At 33.3% G+C, this 19594-nt stretch overlaps 1 protein-coding gene across 1 annotated transcript; it reads left to right on the top strand.

Annotated features, from left to right (window-relative positions):
• Positions 1–2579: 2579 nt before the first annotated feature.
• Positions 2580–19296, top strand: LOC139496010 (uncharacterized protein HI_0077-like; the record flags this gene model as incomplete). The annotated part of the gene is given in 12 exon segments (XM_071284448.1): positions 2580–2876; positions 4702–4861; positions 5470–5561; positions 7400–7515; positions 8501–8606; positions 12406–12500; positions 14103–14255; positions 14999–15163; positions 16243–16312; positions 17404–17482; positions 18403–18562; positions 19253–19296. Coding segments are annotated over 12 exon segments (1349 nt in total), but the record flags the coding sequence as incomplete, so codon positions are not given.
• Between the last annotated feature and the right edge of the window lie 298 nt (positions 19297–19594).

Genomic DNA, 19594 nt, shown 5'->3' with positions numbered 1-19594 from the left:
GCAAGACACTTGGTTCCACGAATCCTATAGGATCCCATACACATTTTATATTCAGTATGAGTTGGACATGAGCATAGATATCATGAAAACGGGATTGCATCTAGTTTGTCGAGTTGACATTGCTAAATTCGTCAGAATTTATCTATTTTTCACAAGTGGGGAGAGTTGGCAAACCTTTCTTTTAAAAAAAAAATGCAAATCCCAAGGGCAAAAGACTATTTTATTTGAAGAAAACAAAATTATAAATAATTCAAAAGATGTATCAGATATTTTTAATAAAATTTTTTGATATTGTTGGTGAGAAGATAGGAAATGATGTTATATATGATCCATTAAACAATCATAGCATAACTGCCATACCTGAACAAAATCACTTGAAAGCAGATGCTAATTTTAAATTTAAAGGTGACATCAGAAAAAGTGGAAAAATCATCATTAAAGTTAATGTGAAAAAAGCAACTGGAGCAGATGGGATACCAGCAAAAATAGTTAAAGTAAGTAAATCTGTCGTTGCACCTCAGCTGACCAGTCGTATAAATTTGATTGTGGACACGAGCATATTTCCAGAAGAACTTGAAGAAGCCCAAGTTACACCCTTACATATAAAGAGCGACCCACTACTGAAATCAAATTACAGACCAGTCCCAGTATGTTCCCCATTTTTTCAAAATTTTACATACAGATATTTGAAATACAATTATACGATTTCTTTGATTCCATCTAAACATGTGCTTTCCGTAGAGGACATGGATGTCAGACTATGTTGCTCAGATTACGGGAAGACTGGCGTAAAGCTTTAGACAAAAACCTAAAGCTGCAGTTCTTATGGGTTTATCAAAAGCTTTTGACTGCTTAGCTCATGAAATTTTACTAGATAAATTACTAGCATATGTATGGTGTTTCTCCACATTCAGTATCCTTATTAAAATCGTATCTTTCTAATAGAAAACAGCAAATTAAAGTAAACGGTGTTCTGAGTAGCTGGGCTGACATCCAAAAAGGGATACCCCAAGGCTCTATATTGGGAGAGAAAAGAACCTTTGCAAAAAATCAATCTATACAAATTCAGCAAAATATTTTATCATATGAAGAAACAGTAAAGTTACTAGGAATTGATATTGATTACCAACTAAAATTTGATGCACATATAAGTAACTTGTGTAGAAAGGCATCACAACAGCTGAATGTTCTCAAGAGAATTGGATCATTTTTAAACAGATTAAATAAACTTGCAATTTTTCATACTTTTATTTTGAGTAATCAGTTTAATTTTTGCTCTTTGGCTTGGCATTTTTGTACAGAGAAAAATTCAAAACAACTTGAAAAAATACTAGAGAGAGCATTAAGATTTGTATATGACAACTACTTATCATCCTCCGAAACTCTTCTTGAGAACGCGAAGGTTCCAACCCTACAAGTAAGACGCGTTAGGACAATGGCACTTGACACTTATAAAATTTTAAATAATTTGGCTCCTGTATGTTTACAAAATTTACTCCAAATTAAACACACTAACTATTCTTTTACATACAGTAATATTTTGGAAATACCACAGGTAAGAACTACCTCATATGAAAAAAAAATCTTTTAGTTTTGCTGCTACTTCTTTATGGAATAGCTTACCAGACCATTTCAGGACTGTTAACAGCTTCTCACATGTTAAAAGTCTTCTTCTTCTTCTTCCCGTTACGAGTCGAACTCTATAGTAAAGTGTAATTGACTCGGGCGCATCTCAAACAGACAGGAGGCCACTCCTCTGGCCAAAAGTAAAAGTCCAGGAAATAATCCAATCTCCCATGCAGAGTTGTCGGTCCTTTGGGAGATTCTCTATCTGTATCTGTATGGTTACGTCGTAGCTACCAATTCTGGCTTTAATACAAAAGAGATGGGAAATAATCTGGACAGTATTTACAATAAAAATATGATATTAATTACATCTATCAAGGATTTGTATAGTAAGACTACTATACAAATCCTTGCATCTATGTACACTGGTTCAGTCCTGGAGTGGAACAGAATGTTTTTGCTCTTAAAAACTACAAATTTTTAAAAAATGTAGTGCCTCATATATATGTTTTGGTATTTTGCAAGATACATGTAAATTATATGCTATTGCTAAGAGTTAATTTTTGGTGCTCGGCTTTTTATTATTTATAGCATCATACCGTGTTTTATTTGTTATTGCATATGTTTTTATATTTGGTGAAAAGCTCATTAGAGCTTATATTTGTACTGTTTGTCAATATGCCGAATCCAAATAAAGTTTTACTTACTTACTTTAATACTTACTTACTTTTTTCAAAGGGATTTTTACCATTTTCATAAATTGAGCAAGTTATCCAATCGTCCTATTTCCAATGGGATTTTCCTTTTTTTCTTAAGCAGGGCTAGTTGGTTAACAAAAGTGGGGCGATTTTTCGAGAAAAAAAAAGAGGGGCGAGTTAATGAAAAAACTGGGGCGATTAGGTATGGGACGATTTTCAAGTGGGGCGATTTGTTATATATCCTAAGCAATAAATAAAATCCGTATTTTTCACCGTCCTATTTCGAAATTTATAATATTCATAAGGGAGATAATTTGCAAAACACATGAATTTCTGATATATATTTGTTTTATAAGTTTTGAAATTTTAAACTCTACATTGATTTCAAATGTTCTGGTTTCGACAGACATAAAGATCTTAATTCATGAAATCTAACACCAGCATAGTCCGTCAGTTTCTGAAATTTCGCCATTGCAACCTCTTTATAAAAAGATCTGTTGCTCATGTTGCTGGCGTTGGAGTTATCAAAAAGAAGCTTGTACAAAGTTGCTGTCCATCAAACTGTTACTGTCTTAATAAACAAAATATTGCAACATATGTCAAACTTAACCGGTGAGTAAAATAACGATTCAAAATGAAATTGAAACAGCCATGACAGCAGTCATATTGATTCATGCCAGAATCATGGTCATCACAAGGATTTGTATAGTAAGACTTACTATACAAATCCTTGGTCATCACAAGTCCAAATAATTATGACATCTGGCAAGGCTATTTTAATTTTTTTTCTGAGATGCCAGCCTTGCCAGACCTCATAATTATTTGGACTAGGTCATCACCTTTTCACAATCTCAATCAGAACAAAAACAAACAAATATTTAACAAAGAATCACATAAAAAGCATATATGTCAAATTGAACAACCAAATTCATTGCTTACGGTACTTATTTTTGAATTTTGATTCTCAAAAAACATGCATGTTTAACCCCGACAAATATTTGCGCCTGTCCGAAGTCAGGAGCCGCTGGCCCTTGTTAGTCTTGTATGATTTTAAATTTTAGTTTCTTGTGTATAGTTTGGAGTTAAGTATGGCGTCCTGACTCAAGGATCACTGAACTAATATGTATTTTTGTTTATTTTTAATTGTATTTTGCTGAAAGACGCCTCCGGTTGCCGGAGATTCTCGCTACATTGAAGACCTACATTTGTATTTGTGATCTTCTGCTGTTGACTCTGCTCTATGGTCGGGTTGTTGTCTCTTTGACACTTTCCCCATTTCCATTCTTAATTTTTAAAAGTATAAATTGAACAATAACATAATGGTGCGAGGTTTAAAGTAGTGGCCACATCATATTTATTAAAGAAACATAAAACATCACACAGACAAAGCAGTGCCACTATTAGAAATGAAAGATAATACATTGAAAACACCTGAAATAGCAAGAGTCACATAACTGTACACATGTATGAGATAACAAGGAGTCAGCTGCACATGAGAAAAGGGAGTTAACTGCACATGAAATAAGGGAGTTAGCTGCACATGAGATAAGGGAGTTAGCTGCACATGAGATAAGGGAGTTAGCTGCACATGAGATAAGGGAGTTAGCTGCACATGAGATAAGGGAGTTAGCTGCACATGAGATAAGGGAGTTAGCTGCACATGAGATAAGGGAGTTATAGCTGCACATGAGATAAGGGGGTTATCTGTACATGAGATTATTTTCAAAAGTCTGCTGTACATTAGATTTAAGACAGTAAGCTGTACATAAGATTACACCAATCAGCTGTACATGAGAAAACATGAGACAGCTGCAGGGGCAGATACAGCCATTTTAAACGGGGGAGTTTCCAATCTAGGACAAAGGAGGGGTTCCAACTATACATGTATGTCCCCATTCAAATGCACTGATCGTCCAAAACAAAGGGGGGTTCTAAACCCCGGAACCCTCTCCCTGGATCTGCCACTGAACTGTACATGAGAAAACAAGAGTCAGCTGTAGATAAGATTACATCAATCAGCTAGCTGTACATGAGAAAGCAAGAGTCAGCTGTACAGGAGTGAACTATATTTTATGTAAATTTATGAGATTATATTAATCAGTTGCACATGAGAAAGTCAGCTGTAAATGAGATAATACATTTGGCTGTACATCTTTTTATGACCCCGTCATAGCCAAGGCATTAAGTCTTACCCTTGTCTGTCTGTACAACCATCCATACGTCCGGCGGTAGGTCCCAAAATTGGTTTTTGTTCTCTAACATAAGCTTGCATCAACCAAATATTATGAAACTTATACACAATGCTTATTACCACACAATACAGATCAAGTTCAAATTGGGTGATGTCACTTTTACCGTTCTTGGGTTATGCCCCTTTATAAACATGAACATTGCTGAACTTTTTATGATGTTTTAATAAAAACTTGACTTTTGACAGATTACAGAGTGATACTACATTGTACTACAACTATAAGTAAGATTGATATGGAGGATGGATTTGAAGTTGACCTGGTTGATGCATTGAAAACAGTGGTTAAAGACAGTGGATGGCAGTGTCTAGGTTCAGTAACAGATTTAAAGAAAAATAAATGTCAAAGGTAATTAGGTCTCGAAATTCTAGGCATCTTGCAATTGATTGCTAATTCCTTTCAGTAACAAATCTTATAGTTGATTTATGAAATTGATAAGGCCATAAAAAAGATTATGATTGTTTACTCTAGATAACCCTACCTACCCAAAAAACAGCTGTTTAACCAAAATCTTCTATTGTCCTGATGGGAAAAAGTTTGCTTTTAATCAGATAGGCTCAAAGACTAAAAGTAAAACACATACTAATTCAATTTATCTTCATCGAAAAAAAGAAAAGAAAGGAAATGCCTACCTACCTACCCACTGAATTTACGGTACCGAAGCACCTGCGGGTAATTTGTGTAAATCATTGCACTTCAGCATTACCACCTTTGTCATAGCTATTAACAAGTTAGTTTCAAAATGCCACCATCACACTTCAGCGTGATAAAAACCACACTACAGCATCAAACCATCGGACAATTAGAAGCGAGTCCATCACAGTCAGAGTCAGCCATCATGGAACAGAGTCTTACATATATCTAATACAGGTTACTTTCAGGTTTTATACAGAAGGTCAAGGTCGGAGTGCCATCATGGTACAGTCTTACATATCTAATACTCTGGTTACTTTCAGGTTTTATGCAGAAGATGGGGAGGATCTTGTATTGATTTATGTACCAGGTCAAAATACATTTTATTGTATGGATGCTGCATGTTCACATGAAGGTTAGTCAAATATTTTATTTGAATTTTTATGCCCCAGTTATTGGCATTATTTTTTCTGGTCTGTGTGTCCGGTTGTCCGTTTGTCCAGCCTTAGGTTAAAGTTTTTCGGTTGAGGTAGTTTTTGATGTAGTTGAAGTCCAATCAACTTGAAACTTAGTACACATGTTCCCTATTATATGTTCTTTCTAATTTTAATGCCAAATTAGAAATTTTACCCCATTTTCACGGTCCAATGAAGATAGAAAATGATAGTTCCGATGGGGCATCTGTGTACTAGGGACACATTCTTGTTTTACACTGAATGGACTGGACCATGGTTTACAAAATAGAGATAAATGGCTTAAAATAGCATGTATGTACAAAAATTAGGATCCCAATCTACACTCACATGTGGCTCAACCTCATATTCTCTTGAACCCTACATAAGTGCATAGAGAACATAGAATAAAACTGAAATCTGTGTACCGGTAACAAACTTTTTAAAATCAATTTATTGTACAATAGTATTGTTACATTGATTTCTTAACATTTCTGAGCAATTTGAATAGTAAAAGTGTTTAATGATGTATGAGTTCATATGATTATGGGTAATAAATCTATATAAAATAGTAGAAATTGGATGATATACACCAGGCATGATTCCACTATATAGTTTAGAGCCGCTGAGCGGCCCTTAAATCGGCCAGCGGCCCCAAAAAAATGAAAATGAATTCCCAATTCAGGAAAATAAAATAAAAATCAATATATCCGGAAAAGGTTCTGTCACCGATTAAGGCAACTATAATTTTTCATAGTTGTTGTCAAAACATTTTAAAATCCGGGTAAGAATGATGTTTACGATCGCATTTTATTAACAATTCAATTCAATTCAAATCTTTATTGTCATAAAAATACATATTTATAGATGTGACATTAACAACGATTTTATTATGTCAAAATGTGGCAAACAATTTTATCAGCCGAATTCATTTGATTAATATGTTATAGGAGTATTCGATCTTGTAAAAGCAGATCGCCCAGCAGGTTGATAAAAATGGGTGTCAAAGCAGACCTCGGCGGAGAGAAAATTCAAATTTTGATATAACATTGATGGATAAAGTTTAATGGGCGCCGATCTCGTAAAAGCAGATCGCCCAGCAGAGCTGGTTATATAATATGATAAAAGCTGGTTATATAATATGATAAAAACTTGTTTTGTAAAAGAAATTATTTCCTCAAAAAGTTTGAGCGTTTTTTGAAAATAATGTTGATGATAGACTATTCATGAAATACGATGTCATCATTATGGAACTATTTCAAAAGTTTTAAAGATGATTCAAATAATTTTAAAGAACACTGGTCCAATGCTTTAAATATCTTATCAATTTAGTATATGAACTTTTGTAATTGCTTTTCTGAATTCGACAATTGACCAGTTCAATTTGAAATCCATTTGAATCAAGGTAGAGATGACCTGCTGTTGAAAACATACCCGATGAATGATTTTTTTCAGTGGTTTATGTTAGCTGAAATATATGTTTTTGTAGTAGGCCTAGACATGCTAGTAGGTAACTATAGCTAAGATGATAGACTAGTGCATCATGTTCAATGATATTCATGTAATAACAGTAGCGCATCCAGAATTATTCAAAATGTTACAACTTACATGAACATCAGTGTGCAGGTTAAACTTAATAATATACGTTTGCCGTTTTTACAGGAAAATAATGTTATTTCGTCTTAGATTTTATGCTTAAAAAATTCCCAATTAGAATAAAAATTCCCAATTTGATGTTCAACGCACCCATTTGAAAGCACCTGGAATCATCCCTGTACATAGATGTGTATTTTTTTTACAGGTGGACCACTGGAGCAGGGTGACATAGAAGACTTTGATGGAGAACTGAAGATTGTCTGTCCTTGGCACAGCTATGATTTTGACTTGAAAACAGGAATCTCTTCCTCTGGACTACATGTAATATTTTGTTTTGTTGTTGACCCCTATTTAATCTGATATGAATATACAGGCCCACAAACAGAGTGGTCTCTTGTGGAGAGTTGTCTCGTTGGCAATCATAACACATCTTCTTTTTTTATAATTATTTCATAATCCATTTCTTTTAGACAAAAAATGCAAATTAAAAAAATCACACCTGCTCTATCCCCAAAATATGCAAGTTACACACAGAGATTCTATTTGTAGCACAGACAACAAAAATCAAATGAAAATTTGTGTCCCTGGACCTAAGAGTATATAACATTGGGGAGGGGGGCAAGCTAAGTAGTTCATTTGCTGTATCACTGATTGTGAGGTTGAACCCTGCAAAAGGAAGTTTGGAGTGCATCAAATTCCAATCCGATTGACTGGGATTTCTAGTTTTAAATGCCAAGTATATATGGCTTCCGCCAAATTAAAATCAATCTTGATATAAAATATTGCATTGACCTTGGTAATTCTGTCCATTCATCCCCCAAAAATAATTTGGTCACATATTGTCCATGTGTTACTGAAGTTCAGTAACTTCAAACAGATACTCCATATTTAATAATTAGTTTGCAGATACTGAACTTTTTTTCAAATTTTATCTGTTATGTCTGTACTTTTATCCTTTAAGGTCAGTGGGTTGCATTGATGTACAAATAAGAGGGGGGTTTCGGAGTGGTCCTGATCTCGAAATTCTGGCTTAAAAACATGAACAATGATGAAATCCTGAGGTCCCGAATTTAAAGAAATTTAAATCTCGACATCCTGAAATTCAAACAAGAATTCCCGGATCCCGAAAGGATCAATCCCAAAATCCTGAGCTTAAAAACACCACTCCTGGAGTCCTGAAAAGGGTCTTGCCGTCCCTCTAATATATTTATTAATACCATTGATTTTGATATATATTTCACAATGTTAACAGTTCTAAGATGAACAGATAGAAACATGAAACTGACATTTTTATTTCTTTATTTAGCAAGAAGTTTATCAAGTAGAAGTAGTAGGAGACAAAGTGTATGTAAACTACCCTGAAGACTTACATTCAAAACCAAGTAAAGTGAGTCCCACATCTGCCAGAAAGGGTAAGAACTAGTGTATGTAATATGTGATATAATTCTATTTTTCAAAATGATGATAAGGCCACACCAATTTAATTTCTTGTTCTACGGATTTTGGACTCCAAAATTTGGGGCGAGCGAGCGATTTGAAAATTTTAATAAAAAAATATTTAATTTTTGAGGCGAAGCTTGAAAAGTAAAGGCGAGCGATTATAATTTTTTTTGTAAACATAAAATAGTAGGTTTTGACAATATTAAAGCTTGATTAAGTTTGTACTTTGACATTTCTTTAATTTCTGAAGTATTTTTTCCCTGTTCACCAAGAAATAATTAAATCTGGTCTATGTATGTGTGACTGACAATGAGACAATTCTCCATCCAAGTCATAATCAGTTTGGGACAACCCCTTAATGTTATAAATATCCCTTTTACATGTTTTATAAGGGATCAATATAAGTTATAATATATTTGTTTGTACAAAAGGGCTCATATTTTCTCAAAGAACTATATATCTATCTGGTATTAAATGGTCAAAACATGTCCAAGAATTTTGTAATATTCCTGGACTTGAACCATGTTAACACATTTACTTTAACAGTTTAATATTATTCAAAATAAGTGGACCCCTCTTTTAGAAAAGTTGTTTAAAATATGATGTAACTCTCCTCTTTTTGAGTACAAAATTCTAAGTTTTCAAAGGTTTTGTATAGAAGAACTATACAAATCCTTGGTATTTCTATTTTCTTTTCTACAACAGTAAAATGACCCCTTGTCTGAGGGAGGGTTGTTCTCAACCTGATAATAACAAACACAGGTCAAAGTACGACCTTTTACACAGGGCTTTGATACAGACTAAACAGCAGGCTGTAAAGGACCCCAAAATTATTAGCGTAAACAATTCGAACAGGAAAACCAACGATCTAATTTATATATCATGTATATCCAAACGGGAAAATACCAATGAACAACATCAACAAACGATAACTGCTGAATGACAGGCCCCTCAATCAATAAGGACAGGTGCATAAACATGCAGCGGCTATGGATAGTTTTGTTTCGCCAGCATACAATATAATTGCAGTTGAAGGCAAATCCTTCAGAAGTTCTTTGTACTTTTTCTAACAACGAACATTTTTTGATAGGGAATATTAGTAAGGAGGAAAGTAACCAATTTTTTGTTCTTTACAGGTATTCCCGCTGATATTAATTTATATCGGAGCACTCCCGCTTTAGATAAATAGGTTTCATGCTGAAACAAATATTCTTACAGATATTTACAGTGTGGTGGGGTGCAGCTTTTATGTTTAAAATCATTATATATACAAGTTAGACTGTGATTTTAAAAACTAATGTTGATATCTTTTTATAATATTTACAAAAAAACGGTGCGGGAAATGGACATGATTACATTTCCGGATGCGGGTAGCGGGAATATAAAAAAAATAAAAAAAATTCTGTTTGGAAAAAAATAGGTGCGGGCGGGTCCGTCTAACAAGGAATCAAATTGGTGTGGCCTAAAAAGAAAATTTGTGTGTTTCTTGTTCTGCATAGAAATAAGAAGATGAGCTATGATTGCCAACAAGACCATTTATTGGGATTTTTATGCCCCATTTATGGGCAATATGTTTTCTGGTCTGTGTTTCTGCTTCTCTGTTTGTCCATCCGTCCGTTCGTTTGTTCGTCTGTCCTGCTTCAAGTTAAAGTTTTTGGTTGAAGTTGAAGTCCAATCAACTTGAAACCTTATACACATGTTCCTTATGATATGAGCTTTGTAATTTTAATGCCAAAAATAGAGTTTTTATATATCATTTTCACGGTCCACTGAACATACAAAATGATAGTGCAGATGGGGCATCTGTGTACTGGGGACACATTCTTGTTTATGTATTATTTTACTTCATTATAAACCTATATAGAATTTATTTTACACTGCTTCTCATGTAGACCTTGTTCCTGTCAAAGGTTGTGGTTCTTTCCCTGCATTTCAGCTTAATCCCCCAATAAAACTGTTTGCCTCAAAGAATAGTTAGAGGGCAGTTGAATGACCTGTGGCTAATTTTTTTTGAGTACAAAATTCTAAGTTTTCAAAGGTTTTGTATAGAAGAACTATACAAATCCTTGGTATTTCTATTTTCTTTTCTACAATAGTAAAATGACCCCTTGTCTGAGGGAGGGTTGTTCTCAACCTGATAATAACAAACACAGGTCAAAGTACGACCTTTTACACAGGGCTTTGATACAGACTAAACAGCAGGCTGTAAAGGACCCCAAAATTATTAGCGTAAACAATTCGAACAGGAAAACCAACGATCTAATTTATATATCATGTATATCCAAACGGGAAAATACCAATGAACAACATCAACAAACGATAACTGCTGAACGACAGGCCCCTCAATCAATAAGGACAGGTGCATAAACATGCAGGGGCTATGGATAGTTTTGTTTCGCCAGCATACAATATAATTGCAGTTGAAGGCAAATCCTTCAGAAGTTCTTTGTACTTTTTCTAACAACGAACATTTTTTGATAGGGAATATTAGTAAGGGGGAAAGTAACCAATTTTTTGTTCTTTACAGGTATTCCCGCTGATATTAATTTATATCGGAGCACTCCCGCTTTAGATAAATAGGTTTCATGCTGAAACAAATATTCTCACAGATATTTACAGAGTGGTGGGGTGCAGCTTTTATGTTTAAAATCGTTATATACAAGTTAGACTGTGATTTTAAAAACAAATGTTGATATCTTTTTATAATATTTACAAAAAAACGGTGCGGGAAATGGACATGATTACATTTCCGGATGCGGGTAGCGGGAATATAAAAAAAATAAAAAAATTCTGTTTGGAAAAAAATAGGTGCGGGCGGGTCCGTCGAACAAGGAATCAAATTGGTGTGGCCTAAAAAGAAAATTTGTGTGTTTCTTGTTCTGCATAGAAATAAGAAGATGAGCTATGATTGCCAACAAGACCATTTATTGGGATTTTTATGCCCCATTTATGGGCAATATGTTTTCTGGTCTGTGTTTCTGCTTCTCTGTTTGTCCATCCGTCCGTTCGTTTGTTCGTCTGTCCTGCTTCAGGTTAAAGTTTTTGGTTGAAGTTGAAGTCCAATCAACTTGAAACCTTGTACACATGTTCCTTATGATATGAGCTTTGTAATTTTAATGCCAAAAATAGAGTTTTTATATATCATTTTCACGGTCCACTGAACATACAAAATGATAGTGCAGATGGGGCATCTGTGTACTGGGGACACATTCTTGTTTATGTATTATTTTACCGTACTTCATTATAAACCTATATAGAATTTATTTTACACTGCTTCTCATGTAGACCTTGTTCCTGTCAAAGGTTGTGGTTCTTTCCCTGCATTTCAGCTTAATCCCCCAATAAAACTGTTTGCCTCAAAGAATAGTTAGAGGGCAGTTGAATGACCTGTGGCTAATTAAATACATCTTCAGGACACGCATATGATAATGTGATATGAATATCAACCTTGCTATGTACACACAGGGCAAGATTTTTATCAGGCTAGTTCACAAGGTAATAGTCTGCAAAAAAATATGTCATCCTACCCAGAGAAATTATTCTAACTTCGAGCTGACCACCCTTTGCTTTTACTCTTAAATACGTGTGTACAGTGAATTTTAAGTCTTTCGTTTGACACGGCTGAGGATGAAACCCGCAACCATCATGATTTATTTTGGGAAATGTTTTTCTGCATGCATTGTTTCACAAAACTCTGGTCTACCTAAATTTTACAGCAATGAAAGTTTTATGTTAGCTAAATGTATTGCTCTCATCCGTGTTAGTTTTTAGGTGATGAACCAAAAATAGCAGAAAGTATAGAAGATACAGACACACTGAGTTATTGGGCTGTCAAGATTCTCAACACAGGAGACCCTGATGAAAAGGTTAGTCTAGTTTTATGTCAGACACTCTTAGTTATTGGGCTGTCAAGATTCTCTACACAGGAGAACCTGATGAAAAGGTTAGTCTAGTTTTATGTCAGACACTCTTAGTTATTGGGCTGTCAAGATTCTCAACACAGGAGAACCTGATGAAAAGGTTAGTCTAGTTTTATGTCAGACACTCTTACTTATTGGGCTGTCAAGATTCTCAACACAGGAGAACCTAATGAAAAGGTTAGTCTAGTTTTATGTCAGACACTCTTAGTTATTGGTCTGTCAAGATTCTCAACACAGGAGACCCTGATGAAAAGGTTAGTCTAGTTTTATGTCAGACACCCTTAGTTATTGGGCTGTCAAGATTCTCAACACAGGAGACCCTGATGAAAAGGTTAGTCTAGTTTTATGTCAGACACCCTTAGTTATTGGGCTGTCAAGATTCTCAACACAGGAGACCCTGATGAAAAGGTTAGTCTAGTTTTATGTCAGACACCCTTAGTTATTGGGCTGTCAAGATTCTCAACACAGGAGACCCTGATGAAAAGGTTAGTCTAGTTTTATGTCAGACACCCTTAGTTATTGGGCTGTCAAGATTCTCTACACAGGAGAACCTGATGAAAAGGTTAGTCTAGTTTTATGTCAGACACCCTTAGTTATTGGGCTGTCAAGATTCTCAACACAGGAGACCCTGATGAAAAGGTTAGTCTAGTTTTATGTCAGACACCCTTAGTTATTGTGCTGTCAAGATTCTCTACACAGGAGAACCTGATGAAAAGGTTAGTCTAGTTTTATGTCAGACACCCTTAGTTATTGGGCTGTCAAGATTCTCAACACAGGAGACCCTGATGAAAAGGTTAGTCTAGTTTTATGTCAGACACCCTTAATTATTGGACTGTCAAGATTCTAAACACAGGTGACCCATATAGAAAGGTAGTTTTGATTTGCAATTTTTATTGGTGCATGCCTTACTATAGAAAAGGGTAGTATGGTGTAAAAAGAAGGTGTTACTAGATATATAGTTACTGTAAACCACCAAATTTTTGAGATAAGTAAAAACAAATGCCAATATAAATCCTTGTGAATATGTAAAAGTTAAATCTATCTTTATGTATATAAAAATACACCATTTTTATGCCCCACCTAAGATAGTGTATGTTTCAGGTTAAAGTTTTTGGTCAAGGTAGTTTTTGATGAAGTTGAAGTTCAATCAACTTGTAACTTAGTACACATGTTTCCTATGATATTATCTTTCTAATTGTAATGCCTAATTATATTTTTTATCCAATTTCACGGTCCATTGAACATGGGAAATGATAGTGCGAGTGGGGCATCCGTGTACTTTGGACACATTCTTGTTACCTAGTACTATGTCAAAAAATCTTAAAAAATAATAACCACAAAGTTGGCAAAAAAATCCAAAAAGTGATATGAAGTAAGAGTGAAAACAAATAGAAGTAGTTACACATTTTGAACATGTTGGAGGCATCACTTTTACAGCTCTCTAGTGATGTCCATTTAAGAAAAATTATACTTTTGTACAAGTGTTTTGCATATTTTTTACATAGAATAAAATTCTGTTGTATATACATTTATCTACATTTCTTAAAGATCAAGTTAACATTTGATGTTGGTGAAAAATGGCAAAAAAAGGAGATAACTACGCTTGGTCACATGATACCACCTGACCAACCAAAACGTGCAGACCAACTGAATATTGTAGCTCCTGGAAAAGAAAAGAGGAGAGGAAAAGGTGGCAGTCTGGTAATTATCATTTATTTGTATTACTGATTCAAGAACAGTATATATTTATTATATAAAGTAAAACCAAAAAACCTTGAAAAGGTAAAAAAAAATTTAAAATAGTGAATTAATAAAAAGTGGTATAAGATACAAATGTCAATCCTATAACAAAAAAAAAATTCACATTATTTGATTAAAATATCAATATATTCAACACTGATAACTGCAAAAATTATATAGAAATGTGCCATCCCTAGGATCTTGTTTGACTGGAACTAAAACCATCTATAGCTAAAGTGGGGCAAATGTTTGACTATACTTGATGTAAACATTCGTAGCCATGTCTGCACAGAAAATGGGTAGTTAAATTCATTAATCATGTTAATTAGTTTAGAGGAATGTAATGGTCTCTGCGTGTTAAGAATGCTTGCAACATCATTTATAGGAGTCTGTTGTGGCCTTTTAATTTGGAAGGCTTATTTTCTGCTCGTATCCAATATACCCTCATGAAGAAAACCTCATGTAATCATCAATTACCTATTAACATGATTAATAAATTTAAAAAAAAATGAAAATTGTTTTAGTTTATTTTATGCTGATTGAACAGAAATTCTGACATTTACACTAGGGGCAGTTCCAGAAAACACTATGTCCCTCCCAGAGAAGGGAAGTTTTTTTAATATTATGTGGGTGATTGTATTTGAAATACAGGAGGACATAGTATTTTCTGGAACAGCCCTTATATTTTTCTTGTATTTTTACAGGCCAGCAGAATATCCAATCTGCATTCCCTAGCTAATATAGAACAATGGGCTGTAGATTTGTCGTGGGATATTGTTGTCAGGTTTGCCCATGTGACGGTGGATGGTCAACAGTTGCCACAAGAATTCTTTGATGACTTTATACAGGTGGCAATAGATGAAGCAAAGGTAACTACTGTAAATTCAGAAATTATTGCGATGTTTTTATTATTGATTAAAATGCAACAGGTTTATAAACACAATAATGTAAACTAGCATTTTGAATTTTTTTATATGAATTAAACATGTGCAGGATTTTTTTCAATATAGCAAAAAAATAAAAAAAATCCCATTTAGTCTAAAATAAAATCGCAATAATAAATGCATGCAATAACTTCTAAAATTACAGTTTATTTAATACAGGAAAAATTGCGGTAGCATTACGAAAAAAAATAGATTTTTAATGGGACTGTTTTGGGTAAAACAGAGTATAGTATATAGGCCATTTTTGATACCTTTACATGCAACACAATAAAAATACAACTGTTTCATTCAAAATTTATTTGAAGTCATATTAGAGAAATTAAAAAAAAACTTACAAGTTCTAAATTTCTTTATTTCGATACACTCATTTATTTGAGTAAAGATTGTTACACAGATATGTGGGTAAAGTGGGTAACAAGGTAATTTGCCTTTTTCTTAAAAAAAGCAAAACAAAAAACTATGTGCTGTGGATTCATTATTATTTGTTGGATACCTATTTTCGAGGATTTTGTTGGGACAAGCAAACCACGAATTTAAATGTTCAACGAATTACAAATTTGTTGTATCATTATATGCAGACTTTTTGGAAACCATGAATTAAAATATCCAAGAAAATGCAAATTTTCCCCCATCCACAATAATTGGTACCCACGAAAGTAAATGAGTTCACAGTATTGGATAATTATTATTTAAAAGTAAGCAATTTAAGTAACTGCTGTAAGATTTTACTGTATATACCTCCATTTCCTTTGTATAATTACTACCACTTTAAAAATTTTAATTAGAATATCTTGATAGAATATATTAAATTGGATAGGTAATAGTGGATTAAACCAAAGTAACAAATGCATAGATTTCCAGGACATACTCATAGAAATTCAAAGGGTATGGGGTATCTACCCATGACAAAATCAGTACATGCACAACAAGAAAACACACAAAAAGCAAAGGAACAGCACTTTTATTGCTGTTCTTCATCTTGTGTTTGTTTACTTTTATTTCAGCACTATGGTATGATAAGTACACGACTGAAAGATCTTGGTAGTCATTTCGGAGCTCTGCCAGTTCATAATGGTTTGTAAATGTTACCATCATCTTTTTATTTGAAGGCTGTTCAAGAAAATACTATGTTCCCCCAGGGACGGCACTTTTTTTCACCCTGACAACCCACATTAAATTTTAAAAATTCCTTTCAGTTAAGGTGGGGGGGGGGACTTAGTATATTTTGAAACAGCCCTATTTGGGCTGTGGCATAGTAGTACATGTATTCCAAATCTTGAAGGGGAGAAATTTTTATATCAACAAATCTAAAGAATCATATGAGTGTAGATCTGAATTTAATGCATAAGGGGATAAAAGGTACTTTTAAAATTAAGCACCTCTAACACCATTATAATACCAGATATGAAGGACAATGCAAACACCTACAATTCATACTTTTAGTGCATTTCACTACCCCGCCCCCCCCCCCCCCCCCCCCCCCCCCTCCCTCCCCTATAAATTTTTGGTGTAGCCCTGATAAATTATAATTTGATAAAAGTCAACATACAAAGGGGAGCAATCCATATTATATTGAATTATTACCTCCCCTAATTAATACTCTTTTTCAATCATGCATGCAGTGATGCACTGACTATTCATTATGATTGATGATATTTTGTATTTTATTTATCATTTAAATGTCTTGAGAATCTTTGTAATCACTTTATAAATTTCAAACCACAGAGTTCCATAATTGATTATTAATGAATTTGTAATTCTTAACAAGATTAAGTATGAGAACATTATATATAAATAACCATGAACAATATTCTTCATTAATTAAATAGCAAACACTGAAACAAATACAAGATTTAATTATTGGTATTACTTTTGACAAAAAGTTGCTTAAAACATGATCATATTCCTGGAGAAATGCATACACATTATAGGTTAACCCCTTATTAACAAATCTGTGATACTAAGGGAGTAAAACTTTTTTCATGACATTCAAGGGGAGATAATCAAAATGATGTGTACACTCTATGAATGTTGGTATTCATGGCTGCCATAACTGTTCTATTTTGGCTTCGTGTACATGCTTTTTATTACTAACTTTGAGTAAGATGTTTAACAACTGTTTCATTGTCTTTATGTTATTTTATTTTAACTATTTCTATTTTTAGCTTTATGGGATTCTGCCACAGACACTTGTGATAGTTTACTGGCAAGACTTGCAATAGTTCATATGGTACATGAAGCAAGGTAATGTCATACTCAATATTTAGAGTATGCTTTTTTTATGCACCTTCCATAGGCAACAGAGGCATTATGTGTTACTTTTGACAGTTCATACTTCTTTCTAAACATCATTCTATCTTCTTTTGTAGTTCAAATTTTGTTGAAAAGCTTAAGCAAGGGCATTTATGTCCTCAGACACATTTTTATTTTTATTTTTTATTAAACTTAAAAAAGGAAACAAAAAATAAAAAAAAATATTTTGATCTTAATACCCATAAAGTATTGTCTTCCAAAGGTAGCAGTCAAAGATATAGAAATTGTTATGATTTGTAGTGATAGAATACACTGTCTTTAGGAAATGCTGTTATTTTTTTAATATTTATTAAGTTTATAAGTAACTGCAAAGTTTCTATTTATTTAAAGCTTAAATTCTTATAATGAAAACAACTGAAATTTAACCAGCCCCCTCTACAGACACAAACAAAAAGAAAAAACTCTAATGTGAAAATAACCTTATATGCATGGTTTACCAATGGCTTTTCCTCAAGCAACTTTAAAATGTGAATCCAAACATATAAGTCATCTTCATTCTTTGGATAGTTTACACTATTGAAAGGTTTTTATGCCCCATTTATGGGCATTATTTTTTCTGGTCTGTGTGTCCGTTCGTTCGTTCATCCATCCGTCGGTTTGTCTGTCCATCCATTTGTCCCTTTTCAGGTTAAAGTTTTTGGTCGAGTTAGTTTTTGATGAAGTTGAACTTTAATCAACTTGAAACTTAGTAGATATGTTCCTTATGATATGATCTTTTTAATTTTAATGCCAAATAAGAGATTTTATCCCATTTTCATGGTCCATTGAACATAGAAAATGATAGTGGGGGTGGGGCATTCATGTACTTGGCACACATTCTTGTTTAGTTTAAAGTGTATTTAATTTTTCAGAGGCCTAGATGTACAACCAAAGACCTTAGAAAAGTTTGCTAAGAATAATGATCCAGAGTCTGTGAAAGTTTTAGAAGTTATTTATAGAGATGAGATCACACATGTTGCAGCAGGTCTTAAATGGTTTACTTACATCTGTAAAAACTCTCAACCTCCATTGGTAGGTATTTGTAGATTGTTAATTTAGAAGTTATTTATAGAGATGAGATTACACATGTTTCAGCAGGTCTCAAATGGTTAACTTATATCTGTAAAAACTCTAAACCTCCATTTGGTAGGTGTTATATATATTTCTCTATTTTTTGTGCTAATTTTACATTTCTTGAGAGGTATGAGAAAAATATTTCCCATCACCAGTGAAATATCTATTCTAAGCAAATGATTGGTCCTTTAATTATGACATTAAATTTTCTTGATTTCTTCTGAAATTCCTATTGTGATGTCATAAAAAAAAGGTGACTTTAACTGATGACATGACATACATGACATATAAAGAGCACAACTTTCTGCAAATGTTTAAAAAAAAAAATATATAAAAATCAGTAGAGAATCAGATTCCACCACTATAACTCTTGTATTATGATATTTTTCAACTCTCAACAGATAAATAAATTATTTGAAAAGTTCATCAAGCATTGGGCTTTAATAATAATAAAATTCATTTGTCTCTTAATTTTACTGAGGACTGAGGGCGTGCATAATAGAATTTGATACAGGTTCAGCATTTAAAGGGGTAATAATCAAATTTTGTCAGATGTTCTTTGCCAAATTTTCTAAAATTAGATGTATAGGAAAATGTTTGAAATTGAAGAACTAAAAACTGATTGATCAATTTGCTTTATTTTTACAGGACTGTATACCAACATTTCATGAATATGTGAAGAAATATTTTAGGTAACTAAATAGTATATCTATTGAACTTATTTAAGTACTCTGTACACCAAGACAAGTTGTAAAGTAACAAGAATTCAATTTATACTTTTTTATTATAATTAAAGAAAAAAACAAAGAGATTTCATCAATTTAAAAAAAAATCTTAAAAATATTTTTTGCATTAGGCCCTTGGTTTGATTAGGAAATTTGTGTGAGTACAAATATTTGTCTTATTTAAACATTCATTGCTTTAACTTAATTAACAGAGATCTTTTAAGGTTACATAAAAACAATTTATGGGTTAGATATATATTCTTGC

Source organism: Mytilus edulis, chromosome 11 (assembly GCF_963676685.1).
Source record: "Mytilus edulis chromosome 11, xbMytEdul2.2, whole genome shotgun sequence".
In the NCBI taxonomy this organism is placed as follows: Eukaryota; Metazoa; Mollusca; class Bivalvia; order Mytilida; family Mytilidae; genus Mytilus; species Mytilus edulis.
This window is presented reverse-complemented; position numbering and strand designations above follow the sequence as displayed.